This window comes from Mercenaria mercenaria, chromosome 15, assembly GCF_021730395.1.
Source record: "Mercenaria mercenaria strain notata chromosome 15, MADL_Memer_1, whole genome shotgun sequence".
Classification (NCBI taxonomy): Eukaryota; Metazoa; Mollusca; class Bivalvia; order Venerida; family Veneridae; genus Mercenaria; species Mercenaria mercenaria.
In genome coordinates, this window is record NC_069375.1 from 21642871 (window position 1) to 21669939 (window position 27069).

At 35.4% G+C, this 27069-nt stretch overlaps 1 protein-coding gene across 1 annotated transcript in view; it reads left to right on the forward strand.

The window, feature by feature from the left end:
* LOC123548012 (G2/M phase-specific E3 ubiquitin-protein ligase-like) overlaps positions 1-25547 on the forward strand; it is a 28880-nt gene extending 3333 nt beyond the window's left edge. Inside the window, exons 2-9 of the mRNA XM_053524759.1 lie at positions 6027-6112; positions 10057-10125; positions 10624-10760; positions 11582-11768; positions 12391-12501; positions 16201-16379; positions 18602-18822; positions 20310-25547. Coding sequence (XP_053380734.1) covers positions 12439-12501; positions 16201-16379; positions 18602-18822; positions 20310-20554 — 708 coding nt within the window. The 5' untranslated portion in view covers positions 6027-6112; positions 10057-10125; positions 10624-10760; positions 11582-11768; positions 12391-12438 and the 3' untranslated portion in view covers positions 20555-25547. The remainder of the gene's footprint in view (positions 1-6026; positions 6113-10056; positions 10126-10623; positions 10761-11581; positions 11769-12390; positions 12502-16200; positions 16380-18601; positions 18823-20309) is intronic.
* The last annotated feature ends 1522 nt before the right edge of the window (positions 25548-27069 follow it).

The following is a 27069-nucleotide window of genomic DNA, read 5'->3' on the forward strand; positions in this document are numbered from 1 at the left end:
TCACTGATAAAATGGTAAACACTGTATTTGCCTCATATTATCGTGTGCATCATGAAATGAGAATCTTACATTTTGTTAAAGGTGGCTGATATTTTTCAGTTATTATATATTCTGTTAGAAATTTTTTGTAAGGAACAAAAAGACATATTACAGAGTAAGATCACTATTGGAAATGAATAATTTATTACTTTTTATGAATTTTTAGCTCGACTATTTTGGTTAACGTTTTGCGTGCAAGTACATACAGCTATTACTAAAAGGCATATAGATTTGACACTTATTTTTACTTTTTCTAGGTCAATTACCAACCTCACTGGGTCAAGTTCTATAACTCTTAGCATGTATTTTGAGCAAATTATGCCCCCCTTTGGACTTAGAAAATCCATTAGTTGACAAAAATCTGATTAACCACCTTAAGTCAACAAAGTCACAATAGAATTAAATTATTTTGTAGGGGTCTCACGTAATGAATACAAGAAAATTGTTGAGGAGGACAGAGACATCGACTTTCTCTGCGATCCGTGTAAGTCTGCGCCTCACAACCATGAAGCTGAAGACATGTTTCGTGAGGAAGAGGTCATGGACGTTCAGTTCAGCGACACCGAGGGTGATCCACTCAATGAGTCCGTCAACGTGCATGACATGCCATTTGAGCCAGTAACCGAGTCAGAACCAGAGCCAGAACCTGAGCCAGAGCCCCAACCACTGAATGAGAGCATTGACATTGATGAGCCTATCCATCATACACCAGAAATTACAGAAGTTTCTATGTCTGAAGTTCCACTGTCTACATCATTCATTGCTGAGGAGAGAAAATCTCTCACATTCAAAAATAATAGTACTGTACATGTATCATGTGTATAGAATAACTGATATTCAAAAGTGTTAAACACTTTTATCTACGTAACTTTAAACTGGTAATTACATAACTGTCTATGAGACTCGACTTTTTGGCTGGTAAGTGTAATAATGATTTAAAAACCAAAAGTCATAAAGCTAGAAATACAACACAAGTTGTTTAAATTTGGAGTATAAGAATATAATATAACATTTACTATAATAATTTCTATGCAACCATATACTGATATATAACATGGGTGACTTATTCAAATAATTATTTTTACAGCTGCTTGGGGCGCAATCAGAGACGTTTTCCCGAGGTTGCAGATCAAGGGATGCACGTTCCACTGGGCACAGTCTGTGTGGCGTCACGTACAAACTATTGGGCTAGGTCCAGCATACATACTTTAAGAAAGCGAACACTTCAGATAAATTAAGAAACATATATTTGTTAGGACTGTGTATTTTGGGATATCTTGGCTAAAAATGACTATGAGTAATATGAGTAAAATTTCTAAGATGTGAAGTGCATGATTGATTATTAGATATACATATAAGTACATTTTTATATGTTAATTTGTTACAGTGTTACATGAGAATGAAATGATAAATTATGAAAATTATTAAAAAAAGTGAAATTGTTCTTTTCCTTCTTTAAGTTTTTTCCATGTATACTTTAATAAAACAATATAGGCATGTGATATGTGGGAATTAACTAATTGCTAGACATAATAGCATCTCTGGAATGTGACATTACTATCAAACAGTGACACTTGCTTGAATTGGAATTTCACAGGAATGTGAAAGATAATATTAACATGTAATTTAAGACAATATATTTTTCTAGAATTAATTATTCTATTTTGGACAATATATATCATAAAGCAATGAGATCAGTTTTTAAACAGACAAATGTTGTCTCAAATATATGTATATTATCTTTTAAATTAAATAACTTCATAATACATTAAAAAATATTTTAATATTGTTTTATAAAATGTAATGACTGATACAAAATGCATTGACAAACACCTTTTAATTATCATTTTTAATATATAATCTTTCTACCTTCACAATATTTGACAAATAATCCTAAATTGGTCAATTACAATTCACATTAATGTTTAATAATGAGTTATTAATTAAAATATAATATTTATAAATAAATATGTTAAAAAATGAGTTATTAATCAGAAAGCTGAATAATACATAAATCTGAAAAAAAAAAACAAATTTCAACAAGACAGAATTTTGAACCAGCATTCATTTTTAAAACATTTACAAAAGAATTAAAATCTATTTGGAAAATATCAGTCAGATTTGGCTAAATATTTTGTGTTGAGAGCCTACAAAAATACCCAATTAACTTTTATTTCCCAAACAATTTCAATCTATTTCATTAACATCAACAGTGGATTAATATCCACATGCCTAACTTTTAATTATCAATTACTCAGTGTAAGTGTGACAAACTCCCTCTATATAATCAAATCAATTTCAACTTAAATAATCAATAATTATTACTGCCTACACAATAGATATCTATAGTATATAAATAAGGGAGGTGTAAAGTCCTAGGGTGTAAAGACCTGGAGGAGTAAAGTCCAAGGGTGTATTGTCCCAGAGGAGTATTGTCTCGATACCTGCACGGTCACGGGGATTCCGATTGAAAATATTTGGATTAAACATAGAAATATTGTTCAGATAAAGTTTTCAAACCATTTGTTATCAGTGTGTTTAGTTAAATATTTTAGATCTAGAGCCAAAGCCAGTGCTTTCTTGAAAAAAAAAGTTTGTTCACAGATCCTGACTGATCCATCACATTGTCTCGGGCCCAAATCGTTTTGAACGTAACTTCTTTAGTACGGCAGTCAGATATTCTATCAAAATGCATATATTCATTTTTAAAAAATGTTTAGCTTTTCAAATAAGTTGTGTAGATATAAAAAATAATTTCTGTCATATTGTAACCCCAATTTTCCCTGTTTGTATATTAATTGGCTGTGAATTGATTGAAAGAAAGAATCTGAAAAACAGACCTTCCCAACTCAAAATTTCTTGGTCAGTCAAAGCACAACAAATAACACTTTTAAAGAGTGGCCATACTGGGATCATTTTTTGTCCGTCTGTTATCATTTTTGACTGAAATGAACCTCTACCACAAAAACTTTTAAAAGCTAAGCTTATCTGTTAAGAAATTATTCCAATGGATTCGAGCAATGTCGAAGCATTTGTGTGCCCAACTCCGTTTGGTCTCATTGGTCAAGTGATTTATTACTTTCCCCTCACTTCTACTGTTTGGAGTTTCACTAGGGGCACAAAGTTGCTCATGTGTCGAAGCCATCTAACTGGGTTTCAGAAGATATGTTATTCCACTTGGGTGCCTGTTTTGTCTTAAATATTCCTCATCCTCTGCCGTTAAATGGGCACGCCTTCAGATTAATGTAGAACAATCAAAATTAAAAATAAGACACTCATCCCTCAGTAATTATAAATACAAAATAAAAACGAAATGATTCAGTGAGTTTTAGCAAGAATTTATTTGCAAAACCATTCATGTAGTCTTTAAAACATACAGAAAAGCTATCTACTGTCTTAGTCACACTGTAAATGTTAATTTCATGTATAATCATAACTACAAAAAAAAAAAAAAAAATACCCGCTCGCTCCATGTAAAAGCTACCCGCCTCTGAAAAAATCAAAATTGAGAAAAAAAAAAAAAAAAAAAATTTCACTCGCTCGCTCCTATTTTTTTTGAAAATTTTCCGAAGAACTACTAATCAATTTGGTATGGCCTCAAGGAAATGGTAACATATACGTAGATCTGTAATTTATTTTTTATTCTTCTATTCGTGTTTGCAAATTAGAAAATTAGTGCTAATTATGAAAGTTATCTACATAAAATAACTACAAAAGAAAGATGTGATTTGAATATGATGTTGATAATGAGTCGGACACTGTCCGTCTCTATATCAAATTGCATATTTTCTCTGTCCGAGTCTAAATCGATTTGCTAGCTTTCATTTTAGGGCCTACAGCCTGTGAAAAACAAAGTAGTATGATGAAAGAATTATTTATTCCTTTGTATTGATGCCATGTCTGTCTATTTGCTGCATGTTAGGTGTCTGTTATGCTTCCTGGCAGAAAATAAACGAGGTTAAAGTCAAATGAAACTTGATTTTCATCTGAATTGATTTTTAAAAATCCCGCGATTTGTACTGTTTACGTTCTGCATTGAGGCAAAGAGCAGAAGTGTGTCATGTAACAAAGAAAGGCAACTCATAACAAATGAGATGTTTATTTTTTGGCTGTTGAAAAGCTATTTGCGGTCTTATAGCGATATTAAGATGAAAATGACCGTCAAAATCGTCCGACTCTCGATCGCGTCCGACTTAAGATCAGTTTACCCTATATTTGCAAAAATGTTATGAAAATTGCGATTTTCCCATAGACTCCCATTATTAGAACTTTTTCAAATCAGTCTAGCAAAAAATTCAAGCACACGACCCTATTTTATTTGCTGAATTTTCTAGGTATAATCTGAAGTTTTGAAAAATCGGGGTTTAATCAAATTCTACATTTTAGTAAAAATTTTGATCCGAATGTGCAGAACTACCTTAATGTGAGTTTAACATGTAGGTTGGGATTTAATTTCATCAAGGAATTTTTGCCCCCACGAATATTAGTGATTTTGCAGTAAATATTTTGTGGGGATATTAATTTGTGGATTTTTATCTGTTTAAGATAAAATGAGTGGGAAATATTTTTTTCCAGTGGAATTTGATTTCCTGCATTGACGTAACAACAAAATCCATGGAAATTAGTTCCCCATTAACCCTTACCCTGCTAAATTTCTGTAATGAATGTGTCCATCTTACAATTTGGATAGTACCATTAACTGCTTAAGGGGTGCTAATCAAAATAGGAAACAGTGCAGATCTTGATCAGACTGCATGGATGTGCAGGCTGATCATGATCTACACTGACAGTGAAGGCAGAATCAATCCTGCCCAGCATGATATTGATTTCGTAATTACAGTGAAGTTTTTGCTTTACGTGCGTAAGACTAGTAGAAGTGAAAATTTGATACTGGAAGAAGCAATTAATTTCTTTAATACATAATGAAAAACAATATTCTAATGATGAAGTTAATTACAGTAACACGAGAGTCACGCTGTCAATAATCTTGTTGTTTACATTTTGAGAGTGGAATTTAAGGTACTAAATTATGTATAACATTTCATTTAGTAATTATAATGGGGCTGTTTTTTGCAGAGACCGAGAATGTAAGATATTGGAAAGGGGATGGTGAATTATTTGTCATGTCACAATAAGAATACATGCAGAAGTAGTTTGAATGCCACTAGAGCTAGATACTGCGAAAATCATTAATTTTCTTGGGGGACTACTTTTTCGTGGATTTCTTGATTGAGTCCATCCACGAAATTAAATTCCAACAAGCAAGTAAAATTTCCATTTTATTTTATGTTCACAATTTGACATCCACAAATTCGTATCCCCATGAAGGTTAAAGGTCAGTAATTCAAATCCTTCTTTGTTTCATATAAAAAACGACAACTTCAGGTCGTTTTTATGTGTCTTTAGAGAACATCACTTTTTCCTACACCTATTTTTCATGGAAGTTCTATCACATATTAACGAAAAAATGAAAAGAAAATAGGGGGTTATGTAGTTCCTAGTGAAATGCCAGTCAGTTGTGGTCTGCTACCCTAAAAATGGCGCATATTTGCTCTCGTCCGCGCAATAAACACCTACTTCCGGTTTCGATCTGCAAAACTTGCCATGTGGGTTGTATGAACATGAAAACCGTCTTATTTCATGCAGAATGTATTCTAGTAGTGAAAAATGGTGATTAAAGCACTCGTTCTACACGAATTTGCGCAAAAAATGGGAAAATTAGGATCTATTTATTATGGACTTCTTTCGACTACACCACGGAAGCACATTTTCGACCGAATTACTGACCTTATTCCTGAAATAGCCATATTGGTAAAAACCACAAAATTTAATTTCGCGCCGTGTGGCTGCGTTTGCTATATGTAAAGCGCCTTTGACCATGTTTATCATGAAAAGGGCGCTATATAAATCTGGTATACATACATACATACATGTGAAAGTTTGGTGATATTAAGGTCTGATGATGAATGTTTTCTATTTAACTACAGGAGTCTGGCAAGTGTGAAGATATCCAAGGTGAAGAGTGTTATCTGGTCCAATGATATGTCTCATGTAGCACTCATCAGTAAACATGGTAAGCTTTAGAAATTTTTTGTACAAGACAGGCAAAAAAATAACAGTTTCAGCACACAGATACCTAAATAATATTACAAGGCAAAGACTTCTGCAACAACATCAGGGTCTGTTTTCATTAATTAAGTCTGAGATCTAGACTCAGACTTCTGGAATCTTGAGTAATGGACACATAATGACATATGGCAGGTTCTGTACAATTTAGTTTGCCTCTATTGCGATTTCGGCATATCCCAGCTGGTTGTTGATATGAACTACATTAGCAGATGGAGAAGGCTGAAAAAGCTTAAGGAGAACACGTTATCACGCGAAAATTGAGGAATGTCATTACAGGTTCATTACCTTAAGTCTTGTAGAGGTTGCGAGTAAAGTTATTGAGAATTGAAATATTTGGCACTGCAAAGTCTGACTTAAACAGCCTGAATATTGGTCAATATGTGCCCTGGTCTTTGTAAATGAAATTTCTTCTTCATTTAGAACTCTTTCTGATTTGATTTTGTTACTTTTCACGAAAGGATTGTTCTTACATGTGAAATTAGCGAATAATGTTCCCAGAAATTAGCAATTTTCATTACTTCTATTTTACATAGTTTTATTGCAGATTGGTACCTCATGTTTTTATTTCTATGTAAATGAGATGTGGAACCAAAATTTGTAGTCCTGTTTGGCGCCATATAACCTATACTGTGTTGGTGCGCCGTAAAACCCAAATAAATAATTTATTGCAGATTGGTCTAATTATTTAAAAGTGAGAAGTTTGCATGTTTTATTTATGATGAGGGAGTCATGTCTGTAGTATGGAGCTGATTAGAATGTTGTAGGAGATTGACAGAATATTTTATAGAAGTTATCCTTATGCCTATTGAAATCAGGCCCATTCGGAGGGGAAAATTTCATTATTTTTGAAGAGTTTTGGTTGGAAGATGTTCAAAAAACACTTTTTGTTCAAAATGGCGAAAACATTCTTTTAGAGAGGGGAATGGGGACAGATTTTGGCTCCAGAACAGCCTTAAAGACATTGAAATATAGTGCTATTAAAACATTTTGTACAAATCTTCAAAGAACCTAAAGTATTTGTAAAGGTCATAAAGTGTGGGTGTGTCTATAAATGTTATCAACTGAATGTTTTCATTATAAAAAAACCGTACTATACTTATGAAAATCGAAGTTTTCATTTCTTATAAATGTGTAACTGTATGTTTCAGTAATTGCCATTTGAAACTGTATGTTTCTGTAATTTTCAGTAATTGCCATTTGTAACTGTATGTTTCAGTAATTATGTCTCCCCCCACCTCTGGGGGAGACATATTGTTTTTGCCCTGTCCGTCTGTACGTCACACTTCATTTCCAAGCAATAACTGGAGAACCATTTGACCTAGAACCTTCAAACTTCATAGGGTTGTGGGGCTGCTGGAGTAGACGACCCCTATTGTTTTTTGGGTCACTCCGTCAAAGGTCAAGGTCACAGGGGCCTGAACATTGAAAACCATTTCAGATCAATAACTAGAGAACCACTTGACCTTCATAGGATGATTGGTCATGAAGAGTAGATGACCTCTATTGATTTTGGGGTCACTCCGTCAAAGGTCAAGGTCACAGGGGCCTGAACATTGAAAACCATTTCCGATCAATAACTAGAGAACCACTTGACCCAGAATGTTGAAACTTCATAGGATGATTGGTCATGAAGAGTAGATGACCCCTATTGTTTTTGGGGTTACTCCGTCAAAGGTCAAGGTCACAGGGGCCTGAAAATTGAAAACCATTTCCGATTAATAACTAGAGAACCACTTGACCCAGAATGTTGAAACTTCATAGGATGATTGGTCATGAAGAGTAGATGACCCCTATTGATTTTGGGGTCACTCCATCAAAGGTCAAGGTCACAGGGGCCTGAATATTGAAAACAATTTCCAATCAATAACTAGAGAACCACTTGACCCAGAATGTTGAAACTTCATAGGATGATTGGTCATGAAGAGTAGATGACCCCTATTGATTTTGGGGTTACTCCGTCAAAGGTCAAGGTCACAGGGGCCTGAACATTGAAAACCATTTCTGATCAGTAACTTGAGTACCACTTGACCCAGAATGTTGAAATTTCATAGGATGATTGTACATGCAAAGTAGATGACCCCTATTGATTTTGGAGTCACTCCATTAAAGGTCAAGGTCACAGGAGCCTAAACATTGAAAACCATTTCAGATCAATAACTAGAGAACCACTTGACCTTCATAGGATGATCGGTCATGAAGAGTAGATGACCCCTATTGATTTTGGGGTCACTCCGTCAAAGGTCAAGGTCACAGGGGCCTGAACATTGAAAACCATTTCCGATCAATAACTAGAGAACCACTTGACCCAGAATGTTGAAACTTCATAGGATGATTGGTCATGAAGAGTAGATGATCCCTATTGTTTTTGGGGTCACTCTGTCAAAGGTCAAGGTCACAGGGGCCTGAAAATTGAAAACCATTTCCGATCAATAACTAGAGAACCACTTGACCCAGAATGTTGAAACTTCATAGGATGATTGGTCATGAAGAGTAGATGACCCCTATTGATTTTGGGGTTACTCCGTCAAAGGTCAAGGTCACAGGGGCCTGAACATTGAAAACCATTTCCGATCAATAACTAGAGAACCACTTGACCCAGAATGTTGAAACTTCATAGGATGATTGGTCATGAAGAGTAGATGATCCCTGTTGTTTTTGGGGTCACTCTGTCAAAGGTCAAGGTCACAGGGGCCTGAAAATTGAAAACCATTTCCGATCAATAACTAGAGAACCACTTGACCCAGAATGTTGAAACTTCATAGGATGATTGGTCATGAAGAGTAGATGACCCCTATTGATTTTGGAGTCACTCCGTCAAAGGTCAAGGTCACAGGGGCCTGAACATTGAAAACAATTTCCGATCAATAACTAGAGAATCACTTGACCCAGAATGTTGAAACTTCATAGGATGATTGGTCATGTAGAGTAGATGACCTCTATTGTTTTTAGGGTCACTCCATCAAAGGTCAAGGTCACAGGGGCCTGAACATTGAAAACCATTTCTGATCAGTAACTTGAGTACCACTTGACCCAGAATGATGAAACTTCATAGGATGATTGTACATGCAAAGTAGATGACCCCTATTGATTTTGGAGTCACTCCGTTAAAGGTCAAGGTCACAGGGGCCTGAACATTGAAAACCATTTCCAGTCAGTAACTTGAGAACCACTTGACCCAGAATGTTGAAACTTCATAGGATGATTGTTCATACAGAATAAATGACCCCTATTGTTTTTGGGGTCACTCTGTTAAAGGTCAAGGTCACAGGGGCCTGAACATTGATAACCATTTCTGATCAATAACTTCAGAACCTCTTGATCCAGAATGTTGAAACTTCAGAGGATGATTGAACATTCAGAGTAGATGACCCCTATCGATTTTGGGGTCACTCTGTTAAAGGTTAAGGTCACAGGAGCCTGAACATGGAAAACAATTTCCGATCAGTATCTTGAGAACCACTTGACCCAGAATATTGAAACTTCATAGGGTGATTGAACATGCAGAGTAGATGATCCCTATTGATTTTGGGGTCAGTCTATTAAAGGTCAAGGTCACAGGGGCCTGGTCATGTAAAATCATTTCTGGAGAATAACTTGAGAACCACTTGACCTAGAATGTTGAAACTTAATAGGATGATTGGACATGCAGAGTAGATGACCCCTATTTATTTTGAGGTCACTTGATCAAAGGTCAAGGTCACACTGAATACAGTATCTACATTAAATTAATTAATGAAGACACTTACTGCTTTAAAGCAATTTACTAAAAGAGTCTGTATTCGTTTTTCTGCTGTACTGTATATTTAGGAATATCTTTGTCTTAAATTGCATTGGTATGAACGGCATAGCTAGAACACTGAATCCTCTATGTGCTATTCATTATTTCAGGTATGATGCAACAACTCACAGTTACCAGTGGATCATGTGTTGGCAGGATCATACGAGACTGCCATGAGGGTGAGTTCCTTCTCCTGTTGTTTATTCAGTGCTTATCCCTGTCATGTAATAAACTTTTAGCCTGCTGGCAGCAAGTGATTCTGTCTTTGCAACCAGTGCAGACCAATAATAGTCAGGCTGTTATTTGTCTGCACTAATTGCTATTAAGTCGGTAGATTTTCAGTGAACACCCCGTTATAATAGTAAGTGGTACTGACCAAATTGAATGTTAGACCAGTCTATTTTAGAAATTTAGCAGTGTAAAGGTAAATAGAAAGCTTTGTATCTGAGGCAAAGTCTCCTTACTTTGACGAGAAAATCACAGTACAGTATTTTACCATATATACTTGCTATTAAAATGAAGGCATGACTTCAGCAATTTCATCCACTTACTTTCTTTATACAAAATGTGTAATGGTTGAGTAAATAAAGAATATGCTGTAAGCAAATGTTATTTATGATAACCAGTTTATAATGTGTTTGACAGTCATCTACCATTTGCATTGTCTTCTTTTGTAGTTGTTACATGACCAAGTGGGCGTGGTGAACTTTGAAGAATACAAACAACTTTTCCTACAGACATACAGTAGAAGTAGGACATGTTACCAAGGGTTACCATCTTTATAGCCTCTCTTTGGATATCCACATAGAAACTGGTATGCTCTTTTTGTGTTTCTTACAGAGAAACTTGTTATGGTCCTTTGTGTTCATAACATAGAAAATGGTATGCTTTTTTTATGTTCATAACATTGAAACATTTTCCCTTTTTATGCCTCCCTTCTAGTTTTCAACTGTCTGTCCGTTCGTTCGTCACAACGTTAACTTTTTGCATGAAGGCACTTTACTCGCGAACTACTGCACCCAGGACCTTCAAACTTCACATGCTGATAGTACTTGAGTACACGACCCTTACTGATATTGGGGTCACCAGGTCAAAGGTCAAGGTGCTGCGGGGGCATTTGTCACCATTAGTGACAGCTCTTGTTCTTAATCTTTCCTGGTTTGGAAGCCTATTTGGCCAGGTTGTTGCGATTGTTGGCTTAAAATCACTTGCCCCACACTGTTGTGAGTTTGTCTCACCTGGTATAATACATTCAGTCCTTGCATAGCCATCAAGCATGATCAAAATAATATCTTGATGGGTATTTGTGGTTGTCCTCCAATATCAAAACTCTAAATGCTATCTGTGTCGGTGTGACTCGAAAAAATGACACAAAATATGTACAAAGAACACCAAAAAATACATTTATGTCCGTGTTTGTTGTAAGGAATGTGTACAGACTACACATAAAGAAAACTATCAACTTGTCGGGTTTGAGACTATATACAAGTGCCTGTTGCTAAAATAGTTCATCATTAGTAGACAGTGTAGCTAGTATGTCTTCATGCCCATTTACAAAAACATTTGACTTATTGTCAGCTGTTTGTGTATCTTCATTCAAACATTGAAACCAGAACAATATGATGTATGTTACAGGAAGGAGGCAGGTGGTAGAAATGGTGTTTTAGCTGTGGGCCTCAAACTGAACAACTTGGTACAACAGTTACAAGTGGCGTATAATCTTACAACAGCTGGCAAGTTTGCCGAGGCTACAGACAAATTTAGATCTATTCTTCTCAGTGTACCATTGTTAGTGGTTGATACTAAACAAGAAATTGCTGAGGTTAGTATCATGTAAAACAATATTTTGATTATTTCTTGGGGTTAAAAAACAAAAGGAAGAATACAAGCAGGAAAGCTTTGAAGAAAGTATATACATATTTGACTTACATAAAGAATTATACATGCATGACATAAAAAATATACATGCATGATAATTCTAACTTTATAATAACTGATGCTTAACACAATGGATATAGGGGCATACTGAATCTATATAACTATATAAAGAAGTCAATAGGAATAATGCAGTGTATGATTATACATGTGTAAGGTATCTGTTTTTTATTGCTTTTTCCGAAACTTTTTCAGTTTTGTCTTAGTTAATACAAGTGTTGAACAGAAAAAAGTTCTTTCCATGTTTCATATGTAATTGGACTTATGCATATGCATATTTGAGCCGCATTTGCGACCAGCATGGATCAAGACCAGCCTGCGCATCCTAGCAGTCAGGTCAGGATCCATGCTGTATGCTAATGGTTTCTCTAATTGCAATAGGCTTTGAAAGCAAACAGCATGGATCGGTCTGGATCCATGCTGTTCGCAAATGCACTATGTTGGTTTTCTCATGGTGCAGTTCAATTTTATCTACTCACTTGTCTGAGCTTTGAACTTGTCACTTGCAGGCCCAGCAGCTGATAGAGATCTGTAAAGAGTATATTGTAGGATTGACCATGGAACAGACTAGGAAGGAGCTTCCTAAAGCAACATTACAAGATCAGAAAAGATTATGTGAGGTATACCGAGTTATATGTGTTGTTGGAATCACTGAAGGGACAGTTTTAACTGTCAGGATTAATAAGTATAGATATCTATTTAGAAATAAAACATGAACAAAGATGCCTTAAACATGACAGGGTAAAGCTTATAATCAAAAGTTTAGTTTTTCTCCTTTTTTTCAGTTAAAAGGTTGTATTTAACTTTATCTGTTTAAATTAAGTATCGTGTTTCATTAAAAGCAATTTAAGCATTGCTGGCCTAATCTTACAGATAAAATTGCACATGAGTTGACTTTGAGTATTAAGGTTTATTATATGATCAAAGTAGAATAACGAATGGTTTCTGGCCATTTCTCAGTTGCCAGCTGACCAGTTACTGAGAAACACCTTTTGCTGAGGCATCAGTGGTTTAAGCATCCGGGCCCACTCTGGCAATTCATTTTGTTCGAGATCATTTTCATTATAATGTCTATGTTTGGATGGCTCAGAAGCATAGAGAACTTTAGTATTTTTCTCATCCTATGCCCCCACATATGATCAATCTTTAACTGTAATTCAGTCAAACCCTTCTGAAATAATCCCACTTTTCAATTTCTTATTAATATGTGATGGTTAAAATACTGGTTGCACCTGCTAAACAGAACTTACGGCAACTAATGAATAATTTGCATAGAGACACTGTATATACATGTTGTTCGTATTACAGATGGTTGCATATTTCACTCACTGCAAGCTCCAGCCTGTTCATCTGATACTGACACTACGTACAGCACAGAACTTGTTCTTTAAATTAAAAAATTTAAAAACAGCAGCTTCATTTGCTAGAAGATTGCTAGAACTGGGGCCGAAACCCGATATTGCTACTACAGTAAATAAATAAATCCCATTTGATCATGTGTATATTGTTTTCACATATGCACATTTTGCACGTGGGAAATAATAATACATGTCAGTGAATTCTAAAAGGCTACAGTTGTATAATTTAGCCAGTGATGTGTTGACATAGTATTACATATGATAGAAAATATGTTGATGTTGTCACCGAATTGAGACGAATCTTTATAGTAATTTTCCTTTATTTTCATAGTAGTTTCTTTCATCTTGAAGAATCTTGTGCTAAGATTTAGTGGTAAATGCTAATCTGTTAATATTAAGCTCATCTTAATTTTGAAAAAAATCTACTAAACATATTCTAGTCGAATTTTCTCAAGACTGTCAGAGCTAGTCTGGAGCAATTGTTGTTTTTTTTTTCTTGAAAACTACAAAAGCTGTAGCTATGAAACTTTTCATACATTTTTAGCTCACCTGTCACATAGTGACAAGGTGAGCTTTTGTGATCACCCTTCATCCGTGCGTCCGTTGTCAGTCCGTCCGTGCGGGCGTCCGTTAACAATTTTTTGTCTGCACGATAACAGCTTCATTTATGATTTTATTTTAACCAAACTTGCACACAACTTGTATCACCATAAGATCTTGATTCCTTTCTTGAACTGGCCAGATCCCATTACGGGTTCCAGAGTTATGGCCCCTGAAAGGGCCAAAATTAGCTATTTTGACCTTGTCTGCACAATAGCAGCTTTATTTATGATTTGATTTTTACCAAACTGTCACACAACTTGTATCACCATAACATCTTGTTTCCTGTCTTGAACTGGCGAGATTCCTTTATGGGTTCCAGAGTTATGGCCCCTGAAAGGGCCAGAATTAGCTATTTTGACCTTATCTGCACAATAGCAGCTTCATTTATGATTTTATTTTAACCAAACTTGCACACAACTTGTAACACAATAAGATCCTGGTTCCTTTCTTGAACTGGCGAGATTCCAGTAGGGGTTCCAGAGTTATGGCCCCTGAAAAGGCCAGAATTAGCTATTTTGACATTGTCTGCACAATAACATCTTCATTTATGATTTGAATTTAATCAACCTTGCATAAAACTTGTGTCACCATAAGATCTTGATTCCTTAGTTGAACCACCCAGATCCCATGATGGGTTCCAGGGTTATGGCCCCTGAAAGGGCCAAAATTAGCTATTTTGACCTTGTCTGCACAATAGCAGCTTCATTTATGATTCGATTTTAACCAAACTTGCACACAACTTGTATCACCACAAGATCTTGGTTCTTTTCTTGAACTTGCCAGATTTCTTTATGGGTTCCAGAGTTATGGCCCCTTAAAGGTCCAAAATTGGCTATTTTGGCTTTTGCAGCCATATAGAGACTTCATTTATGGTTTTATTGGATACAAACTTCCAAAATTACTTCGACAACAATAATTCTTGGATTCCATGACAAATCAGATCCAAGCGTAGGTTCAGAGTTATTTTTATATCTGATTACCTCCCCTGATTGTAATCAAAATGGATTTATATCAGTAAGTACTTATAGGACTTATTTGAAATTTCATTATTGTCATTAGTTGGATGGAGCCAATCAGGATAGATAACTATGGACTGATTTTATGTCAAATTACCTCCCTTTATTTCAAATTAAAATGGGTATATCTCCGTAACTAATGAAGATACTGATCTGAAATTTCATTTATGTCAACAGATTTATTTGGCAGATCCTTCTTTTGTTCACTTACAATAGTTTTTTTTTTTTAATTACTTTCCTTTTACGTTACTATAAATAGCTTATATTTAGTAACTTTTTTATTATTATATAGTATAGGGAAGAACCGAGACCACATTTCTGTGATACAACATGGATGGTACCTCCAATTTTTAGGTGTATTTTGACATATCTGTACCTTGTAAGAATTTTTTTTTCTTTTTGGTTAAATTTCTTCCCTTTGTTGTTACTGTCCTTTGGACTTAGATATTTTTTCTGAGGACCTTCTTGTCCTCAAGTGCAATGATAACAGGTGAGCGATATAGGGCCATCATGGCCCTCTTGTTTAGATATTATAATGAAATAAAAAAAATTTTATCTAAATATCAACACTTATTATGCGTCCCTCAGCATCATTGAATTTCCATGTCTACGTTGTTTTTTCACGCTGACATCATTTCCTTTTGAATTATTTGTTTTGGTGCCGTAATATGTTTATGGTTTACCACGTAACGCGCATGTATAAAAAGATGTTATAACAGCACATGAGCGCGAGAATCTCTCTGTTAACACTAAAACACCCCCAAAAAGTAGGGGCGGCGAAATCTGATTTTGACTTGCTTGTCCTTTTTTGTCAACTGCTATTTTGTACTTGTCCGTATGATAGTTATATAGTAAATTCTAGTCAAATTTCACTTGTCCACACAAGCTTTAGGACAACCTGGGCTGTAACTGTAATATGAATATGACCTACTAACCTACTTTCTAATATTGTAGTGACAGTTTGCCATTTGAACATGTGGCTCACATTACTCAGGTGAGCGATTCAGGGTCATCATGAACATCTTGTTTTGTTTTGAAAGAATGCAGATCAAGTTTTTAGTAATTGCCCACTGAGACTCTGAAGACAATGTAGCTTCCATATGAGCTATTATAGGTCAGGGTATTTGCCTAGAATAGTCTTGGTTTTTATTATGGAATATTGAGACTGGTTTAAAATTTTGATAAATATCCTGCTGTATGAATTGCACAATATTACACATTGTTGCACATTTGTATGGTATTAAAAGGGGACAAATACTTTCAGATAAACTAGAAAATAAGAGACAGATATAAGGTAATAACACTTCGCAATCTAAATTTTGTTTTCTTTCTTTTTTACTAGCTCCTTGAAGCCACCTCCTGTGATGCTATTCAAGAAATGCTGGATGAGAATTATGTATTATTTGAGTCAGCTGGTTGCTACAAACCAGTGATATCCTTTAGTGAAAATTCAAGAAACAAACTGGTAGATGATGTAGTCAGGTTTATTGTTATTGGGAGGAATCTTCCAGCTATTCAACAGTATGTTCTAGATCTTTTATAAATTTCATAAACTTGTACATTACAATTAACTTGCAATCTTGACTGAAAAATTGTTGAAAAAGATGTTAAACCTGAACACACACACACATTATCCTTAAAGATGTTATATTGAGCAAGCAAGTACATGTAATGTTAGGGTTGATAAGTTAGCTTACTTTAAAATCAAATAGTAGCCAGTATCTATGAAATCTTGATTTATTAGTTAAGTTTATTGACCTTTTGTGCAAAATTATTTATAAAAAAATAGATTAACTATTCAAGACAATGCTGAATCACAATAGCTTGTAGTAGCCGAAACCACTTTGCTTACATTTAGGGCAAGAGAATACTTAAGCAGTACTCTGTTTTTCACTGTAAATAAAAATGATCCAATCTATGTATCTGTATATGTCTATATAATTGTCTTTTATTGTGAGTGGTGGGGGCATATAGATTTGGTCTTGTCTGTCCGAAGTTCGTGACGCGCCAAGCTCAAAAAGTATTTGATTTAATTGATGAAACCTTGCATGAGTCTTTATCATGATAGGAACTTGTGCACCTCCTATTTTTTTTATCTGGGTCCGCCCCCTATTTTCAGAGTTATGGCCTCTGAAATAGTTAAAAATGCACATTTTTACCTTGGGACGTATCTAACTCAAAAAAGTATTTCATATAAATGAATGAAACCTTGCATGAGTCTTTATCATAATATGAACTTGCTCACCTCCTATTTTTTGCCTGCCTCCGTCCCCTATTTCTACAGTTATTGCCCCAGAAATAGTTAAAAATGCACATTTTCACCTTGTGATGCACCTAGCTCAAAGAGTATATGACATAAATGGATAAGTCTTTATCATGATATAAATTTGCGCACCTCTTATTTTTAGACAGACTCCACCCCCTATTTTTAAACTTATGGCCCATAAAACAGTCAAAAATGCACATTTTCACTTAATAATGTGCCTAGCTCAAAAAGTATTTGATGTAAATTTATGAAACATTGCTTGAGTCTTTGTCATGCTGTGAACTTGCGCACTTTGCATTTTTCTTGAGAATTTTAGAGCTTATTACAGAGTTATGGTCCTTGAAATAGCCAAAGTAGTAGATTTTTTGTTTGTGATGCCAGCTTATAGTGTATGGCCTAGAATACTGAATACTTCATAAAGAATTATCATAAAATGTTAGTTTAGGCTATATTCCCCACTTAAGGATGTAGGAGCGAATTTTTTCTAACGTAAAGAATTTTTTCATACTTTAATTTGTGAACTTGAAGAACATTTGTTTCCAAGACAAACAAGAGAAGAAAAAACATAGGTCACCGGACTCGTTTTAATTTTATAGGGCATTTTCTTCACCCACTGCTTAAGCATTTCTGAAATTTTGTAAAATTAGAAAAATGATGATACTTTATGAAACATATAATATCCCACTTAATGTTATAGGGATTTCAGGTGTTACAGGTTAATATGAATACAAGGTGATGCCAGTATTATATAAGCATAAATGTCACTAACAATTCTCTTTCATTTGCACATATTGACATAATTACCCCACCCACTTTATTGTCAATGGAAAAAACGTATTTACATCTACAAAAAAATTCTGACGTTAAGATTTTCAAAATATTTTGCAGCTTTAATGAACCACAAAAATGCTTGAAAATGGAAAGAAAAAAAGTTGGGGTCACCGTGCATCTAAGAGATTTATTGAGAAAAACCAGTTAAAAATTGGTGAATTTTGATATTTTTTGTTCTTTTTGTTTTGATATATGTTTTCTAGATAATATAATGTGCTATCTTGAAAACTTTTATTTCAGTTATAGTTCATTATTATATGTATCAGTCAGGAAAATTTCAAAACCAAATCTAATCTACTTTAATAGATATTTGACATTACTTAACCCTACCCCATTGTAAATCTTACGTCAATTTTAGGCAAATACCTGCCAAAAATAAGGGTTAAAAAAAAAAATTTCGCAAAAAGTAAAATTTATTTGCTTAAATGGTACATTATTAGCCATATTTTAATTATCTATCATTAATTTTTGGCAAAACTTTTGTTAGAAAGCACTATTCGGAGAAACATTGTTCAAAATGGCGGATATCCTGAAAAAACGCTCGTACATCCTTAAGACTGCAAACATTTGAATTATTGCCCCTTATTTGTGACAAATGTACCAGTGAGGGGCAGTTGAATATGTAGATGGAATGTCTTTATTGCAGACTGAGGCAAGGTCTTCAGACATTTGGTCTTTTAGACCTGATGAAAGAGCACAGTACACAATTCAGTGAGGTTTTCTGCCAAGGTCAGACAACAAATTTGACAGCAGACCAGGTGGAAGCTGTCTTCAGTAAAATTGAATACTCAGAAATAGGAAGCAACAAAAGGAGAGAGGAAGAACGCACCATTGCATACTGGAGAGATTATCTGCTTGATATAGAGGGTATATAGCTATAATGTCATGTATGCATTCTCTGTTGTGTACCTAGGGAGATATATTATTTACATGTATTGTTAATCCATCTGTTTGACCAAGTTTGACTGCACTAGTAATCCAGACCATACAGTGATTTTTTTCTCAAAATTGTTAAAAAATGGATCCAGTACTGGAAAAATTGTAAAAATTAGCATTATTTCTCTCAAAATTGTGAATTTTTTCCCTGTTGTAATACTTTGTGAATCAAAATGTTTAATGATGGAATGCATAATTTCATCACGAGTGGGCACCTGGGTAGAACCACCGACCTTCCGTAAGCCAGCTGGATGGCTTCCTCACATGAAGAATTCAAAATGAGGCTGGAACCCACATCGATGAGGGGCAAGTGATTTGAAGTCAGTGACCTTAACCACTCAAAAGCTAGGTCAGTAGGTCTAAAAATAGAAAAACCTTGTGACCTCCCTAGAGGCCATATTTTTCAATGGATCTTCATGAAAATTGGTCAGAATGTTTACCTTGATATCTAGTTCAAGTTCGAAACCGGGTCACGTGCCATCAAAAAATAGTTCAGTAGGTCAAATAATAGAAAAATCTTGTGACCTCTGTAGAGGCGATATTTTTCATGGGATCTGTATGAAAGTTGGTCTGAATATTCATCTTGATGATATCTAGGTCAAGTTTGAAACTGGGTCAACTGCAGTCAAAAACTAGGTCTGTAGGTCTACGTCGTCTGTGTGTCTGTGCGTAAACTTCGGCTTGTGACCACTCTATTTTAAGATCCAGCCTTGAAATTTGGATGACATATACAGTTTTGCACACCAATGTTTAAACTGTCTTTCAGTGACCATAAATGTGACCTACTGATCTACCTTCTAATATTTTAGCATCAGTTTGCCATTGGAAACATGTGGTTCAATATACTCAGGCGAGCGCTTCAGGGTCATCATGACCCTCTTGTTAGAGGTTTTTACACCAATTGTGAATGGGTCTGGTGGACCCAATTTGAAAATTGTTACATACTGTCTGCAGTTGTGAATGGGTCCGATATTAAGCACCACTTATATAAGGAAAAAAATCGTTGCCAGATTTAAGTGAAACTTGCCAGGTTTTATCTAAACTCCATTGCATATTTGGGGGTCAAAGGGCTGCAGATAGCAAAACTGTTAAAAGAAGTCAACAAGTTCTAAAGCCAAAATATTGGGTGTATGTCTAGTGATTCTCAAGTCAAAAATGTTCCAGTTCATCACACATTAGGGGTAACAAGGCTAAAAGTAGAAGTATCTTTCTTTTAGCCTTGTGGCCCCTAATGTGAAATGAACTAGAATACATTCTTGTATAAGCCAAATACCTTAGTTGAATATTTGCCAATAATTTTGAAGGTTTTCTCTTGAAAGATATTTCTATTTTTGCAGCTCTCTTGTTACACGTATTAATCCATTTAGCGTACCTTTAAAATTTGTCTTTGGTTATTTTCACAAGCTGTATTTTTACAGAACGAAATGTTGGAGTGACATTCGAAGACGTGTTAGTGTTTGCGACTGGAGGCAACAACGTGCCCTATTTGGGATTTTCACCAGACCCATCAATAGAGTTTGTCTATGACAGTGGTGAAAAGAATTTTCCACAGGCAAACACGTGTTCAGTGGTCCTACGGCTTCCAACAGTTAACAGCTATGAACAATTCAAAGAGAACATGGACTTTGGAATATTAAATTCGCCAGGATTTGGAATGGCATAAACTAATATTGTATACTTCAAGAATTATAAAAGTCGCAATTTCCATAAAAACAATTTTAAAGTATATCTTGTATTGTATGTGATATATAAAGTTTAGAAAATGTTATCTTTGTAACTGTTCACCAACACTAGAGAGGAAAAGTGAAAAGCTCCAGGAATTGATGGGAGCATGTAGTTGTTGCCTTATCCATCTGGAATTCTGTCATTTTGACAGTACCAGAGTTTAACTGTAAAACTATAAGAGGTACTGAGTTGAAACCTGCTATGTGGATAGATCTCATTGGGGGCAATGCAGTGCGGAGGAATCATAACTATCTCTTTGTTATTTCTGAGTTACAGCGTTTTCATTTTGTCCACAATGGAATAGTATATCACCAAATGTTGGAAAGGAATTGACTTCAAACTATAAGTATATATATCTCATTGAGTTGGATTGCAGTGCACAACAGAAATAACTATATGTCTTGTGTTGTTTTAGTTCTGGCACTTTATTTTATTTTATTTTTTTATTCTTTTGTACAATGTAAAACTTCTAAAACTACAGGTTATTGACAATCAACTTCTTATTTACAAAAGTCTCACTGAAGTGTAGTACATAAGAGTCATAACTGTCCATAGCAGTTTTTGAGTTATGGCCCCCTTATTTTTAATACTTAAATTTTTGTCAGCAGTTTACCTCTGTAAAAGTTATTTAAAATAAGTACTCCAAACTTCATATACTGATGGATGTCATTTAGGAGGAGTGCAGAGGCTAAGAGTCTAAACTGTCTATAGTTAGTGCTGAGTTATGACTACTCATTATAATAACATATATAACAGGATTACAGTACACCATATTTGCTGCACTTGATAACATGGATATTGGAGATAATCATTTAAAATAACTACTGTTACTTCTTCAAACACAACATTATGTCTCCCCTCAGAGTTGGGGAAGACATATTATTTTTGCCCTGTCTGTCTGCCCGTCTGCCCCCACACTATTTCCCCTCGGTATGTAAAATCTTATTAACCATTCATCACAGAGACTTCATATTTTGCATGGTGGTTGGTCTGCTTGGGTAGAAGACCCTCCATTGGGTCAAAGGTCAGAGTCACAGGGGTCAATAATGTGAAATTTGTTTCAGTTTATAATCTTATGAATCATAAATAGGAATTTGTTGAAACATTATACAATGATAAGAGGACCTTGAGAGAAAACGCTCTGTGTAAAACCCGTAACTCTTTCATTAAATTTGAGCCAAAGGCTGCTCATGGTGAGCTTTTGTGACCGCTCAATGTCTGACATCCATCCGTCAACATTTTCAAAAAAAAAAAATTTTGAAAACTACTGGGGTGAATTACACATGATCCTTGGTTGGTCCCCTGTCAAAATTGTTCGAAGAATTGAATTCAATGCAAAACTCTGGTTGCCATGGCAACCGAAATGAAAAACTTTAAAAATATTCTTCCCCAAAACCGCAAGGCGTAGAGCTTTTATATTTGGCATGTGACATCATGTAATGGTCCTCTATAAAGATTCTTCAAATTAATTCCCTGGGGTGAGAAGAGGCCCCGGCCAGTTTTACATGGATTTGTATAGGAAGAAACTTTTAAAATCTTCTTGTCTAAAACCACAAGACCTAGGCCTTTGATATTTGGTATCTAGCATTGTCTTGAGATCCTTTATCAAATATTGTTCAAAATATAACCCTGGGGTGAAAAGAATCTCAAGTTCTACATAAACTTGAATAGGGAAAAAAAAATTTAAAAATATTTTTGCTGTAAACTGCATTACCTTGTCGTCCTCGACCAAAAATGTTCAAAGTATGCCCCAGGTGTGAAAAGAGGCCCTGCCTTGGGGTCCAAAATTGTACATAGACTTCTATTGGGAAAAAATTCTTGTCTGAAAGTTCAAGGCATAGGCTTTTGATATTTGGTATGAAGCATGGCCTAGTGGATGTCTAACAGAATTGTTCAAGTTATTCCCCTGGCGTGAAAAGAGCTACTTGTTATATGAGTTATATAGGAATAAATACTTTGAAAATTTTCAGATCATATTTCCTAGACTGTTTAATTATAATTACCTGATGATCCCAAGTGATTAGGGGACACCTGACTGTAAACTTGACCTACTTAAATTTCTTGTTTTTAAGATACAGACTTGAAATTTGGATGACATGTACAGTTTTACACACCGATCTTAAAACTGTCTTTCAGTGACCATAAATATGACCTACTTCCTTATACTTTAGCATCATTTTGCCATTTTAAACAAGTGGCTCATATCACTCGGGTGAGGGATTCAGGGTCATCATGACCCTCTTGTTTTAATTTGTCCCTTTGTTTTATTTTTTGTTGAGAGCATTCCTCAAAAACTATATGAAATTTGTTGATTAAGTTTTATACAATGATAGAGTGCATTGCAAAAGACCCATAACTCGTCCTTGGTTTATTTTTTTATTATCTCCCTTAGTTTGATTTTCTTATCAAGAGCAAAACTAATGCTATTTGATGGAGTTTGTTGTAACTGGGGTCATTTTACTCATTTGACATTGAGAGGGAGTGTAGTGTGTAAGACCCATAATCCTTCCTTGTTTAATTATGTCTCGATCAGTTATTTCCCTTGGTTTAATTTTCTTGTTCAGAGCATAACACACACTACATGACAGAAGTTGTTGAAGCTTTATACAATAATAAATTTAATTGCCTTTTAAGCTCACCTGAGCACAAAGTGCTCAAAGGTGAGCTTTTGTTATCACCCGTCGTCCGTCCGTCATCAACAATTTGACTGTTAACACTCTAGAGGTCACAATTTTGGCCCAATCTTAATGAAACTTGGTCACAATGTTACCCTTAATAAAATCTTGGATGAGTTTGATATTGGGTCATCTGGGTTCCAAAACTAGGTCACCAGGTCAAATCAAAGGAAAAGCTTGTTAACACTCTAGAGGTCACAATTTTAGACCTATCTTAATGAAACTTGGTCAAAATGTTACACTCAATAAAATCTTGGATGAATTACATATTCCGTCATCTGGGGGTCAAAAACTAGGTCACCAGGTCATACCAAAGGAAAAGCTTGTTAACACTGTAGAGGCCACATTTATGATTATATCTTCATGAATCTTGGTCAGAATGTTAATCTTGATGGTCTTAAGGTCTGGTTTGAATCTGGGTCAGTTGGGGTCAAAAACTAGGTCACTAGGTCAAATCAAAGGAAAAGCTTGTTAACACTCTAGATGCCACATTTATGACTGTATCTTCACGAAACTTAATCAGAATGTTAATCTTGATGATCTTTAGGTCAAGTTCGAATCTGGTTCATGTGGGGTCAAAAACTAGGTCACGGGTTCAAATCAAAGGAAAAGCTAGTTAACACTGTAGAGACCACATTTATGACCATATCTTAATGAAACTTGTTCAGAATGTTAATGTTGATATCTTTAAATCAATAGGTCAGGTGAGCGATACAGGGCCTTCATGGCCCTCTTGTTTACCACCTCTTATCATATCCCATGGATGAGTCTTGTTCTTTTTTCAAAAGCATTTTTAGTTCATTTTTATGCCCCTTCAAAGGAGGGGTATATTGTTTTGCAGATGTCGATCTGCCAGTTGGTATGTAGACAAATCTGTTTCCGGATGATATTTCAAGAAGGCTTTGGTCTAGGATCAATAAAGTTGACAGGTAGATTGATCAGAACAAGCAGATGACCACTATTGATTTAGAGATGAGTAGGTCAAAGATCAAGGTCACAGTGACCTAGAACAGTTTCCGGATGATGACTCGAGAACGCTTGGGCCTAGGATCATGAAAGTTGATATGAAGGCTGGTCACGACCAGCAGATGACCTGTATTGATTTTGAGATCAGTAGGCCAAAGATCAAGGTCACAGTGACACAGAACAGTTAAATAGTTTCCAGATGACAATTCAAGAATGCTTGGGCATAGGATCACGAAAGTTGATAGGGAGGTTGATCACCACCGGCATATGATCCCTATTGATTTTGAGGTCAATAAGTGAAAGGTTAAGGTCAAATTGACCAAGAGCTGTAGAACTTCAGTGTACAGTGACCAAAATATTTCCGTTCCTTGTGCAATCACTGAATGCATCAAGGGAGGCATTTCGTGTACTACAAGCTCTTGTTTCCTTTGTAACATACCACCCTGTTGAAAGCCATTATAACAAATCTTTCATCTCCAAATTCGCCTTCATGCATTGTTTATAATTTAACCACTAAATATATTTTACATTTTCCTTCTTCCACAAACAGAATTTATTTTTGGGAGCATCTATTGGTTCCACCAATATTTTTGCTTTCAAAGCTGGCACACGGTGTTTTAGTTTATTAAATACATGACTGTGTTTGTTTATGCAGACAATATTTGACATAAATGTGATGACTATTATTTTTGTTCTGTCGCATATTAACAAGACCCTAGCTAAGATAACTGCAGGGGTTTGGGGGACATAAGATATTCATTTTTGTCCAGATCTCTTGCCATATATCAAGATCACTGAGTCAAAGATCAATTTATTTCAAAACTGTGACATGCATGGGTGGTTTTCATAGTAACCTTGCTCATGTCCTAAAGACAGTTGATACATCTTGCAAAAGTGAAGTGATACATTTAGTATGCAATATTAGATGCCACAGCTTCTTATAATAAATGAATACTCCAAATACTTTTATGTTAACATTTTTTCAAAATTAGGCATGTCAGGGAAAAGGCCAAGGTTATACATCAATGATTAAACATTTTGAACATGGCATTTTGTATTCATTATTCTTTGTTTTCCTTTTAAGATCATACTGTCATATCACATTGAGTTCAGAGATCTCTGCATTTTGTATTATCCAGTTATGGAGAAAGCCCTGTCCCCATTTAGAAACCTGGTTTTGTTTGTATTGTCCTGTATGTTGTTAGATCTTAAAGTTTCTCTACAGTTATTAACATTTGGGTTTAATTCCAGTTAAGAATAGTTAGTTTCAATAAAACATAAAATACTCAGTGTTAAGTGTTATCTTTATTTATGAATATAATATTGTGAATGTAACAAAACATGCGGGACTTGGGAAATAGGCTAATGATATTTATTAAATTCAAATATAGCATAAATGATAACCTCATCAAGACGATGTGCAGAACCCATGAGTCAGCCATGTCGGTTCAAGGTCAAGGTCACAACTCCACGTCAAAGGTTTGAGCCTTCCATTTCGTGTCCGCTCTGTATCTCCTAAACCCCTTAAAGGATAATCATGAAACTTGTGTCAAATGATCACCTTATCAAGACAATATGCAGAACCCATAAGTCAGCCATGTCCGCTCAAGGTCAAGGTCACAACTCGAGGACAAAAGTTTGAGCCTTCCATTTTGTGTCCGCCCTGTTTCTCCTAAACTCATTGAAGGATTTTCATCAAACTTTGGTCAAATGATCACCTCATTAAGGCAATGTGCAGAACTTATGAGTCAGCCAAGTTGGCTCAAGGTCAAGGTCACAACTTAGGGTCAAAGGTTTGAGCCATTTTGTGTCAGCTCTGTATCTCCTAATCCCCTTAAATGATTCATATGAAACCTGGATCAAATGATCACCTATCCAAGACAGTGTGCAGAACTTATGAGTCAGCCATGTGGGGTCAAGGTCACAACCCAAGGTCATAACCCAAGGTCAAAGGTTTTAACCTTCCGTTTCGTGTCCGCTCTATATCTTTTAAACCCCTTGAAGGAATTTTATAACACCTGGGTCAAATGACCACCTCATGTGCCGAACTGGTGAGTCAGACATGCCGGCTCAAGGTCTAGGTCACAACTTTGGGTCAAAGGTTTGAGCCTTCCGTTTCATGTCCACTCAAACCCATTAAAGGATGTTCATCAAACTTGGGTCAAATGATCACCTCATCAAGAACTCATGAGTCAGCCATGTCAACTCGAAGACAAAGATTTGAATTCTGTATCTCCTAAACCCCTTGAAGGATTTTCATGAAGCGTGGGTCAAATGATCACCTCATCAAGACGATGTGCATAGTTCATGGGTCAGTCATGTCAGTTCAATGTCAAGTTCACAGCTCAAGGTCAAAGATTTACCCTTAGAATTCTCATGAAACTTTGGTCAAATGATCACCTCATCAAGACGATGTGCAGAATTCATGTTGTTCCAGGAAAAGCATGACAAAGAATTAAATTGTGCAAAATTGGCTGGAAACTAGATTTGTTGATATACACGTAACTATATAGATCGAGAGGGTGACGATCTGACATAAGTGCTCATTTATTATTCAATTTATTAAACAAGTAGGGCAAAATGATATGAAGCTACTACATTCGATAATAAATGTTGTATTCTATTTATTACACTGCCACATTCATAATAAATTGGAATACTTCTACATAAATGTCCTTTCCATAAGATGATGACTCACCAAGTACATTTATATTGTCTTGCAATAGCCTAAAATTGTCCTCATTTAAAGGATTCACAATATTTGGAATGGTTAGTATTGTTTCTGGATCTGATAAATCCCAGTCAACATTGT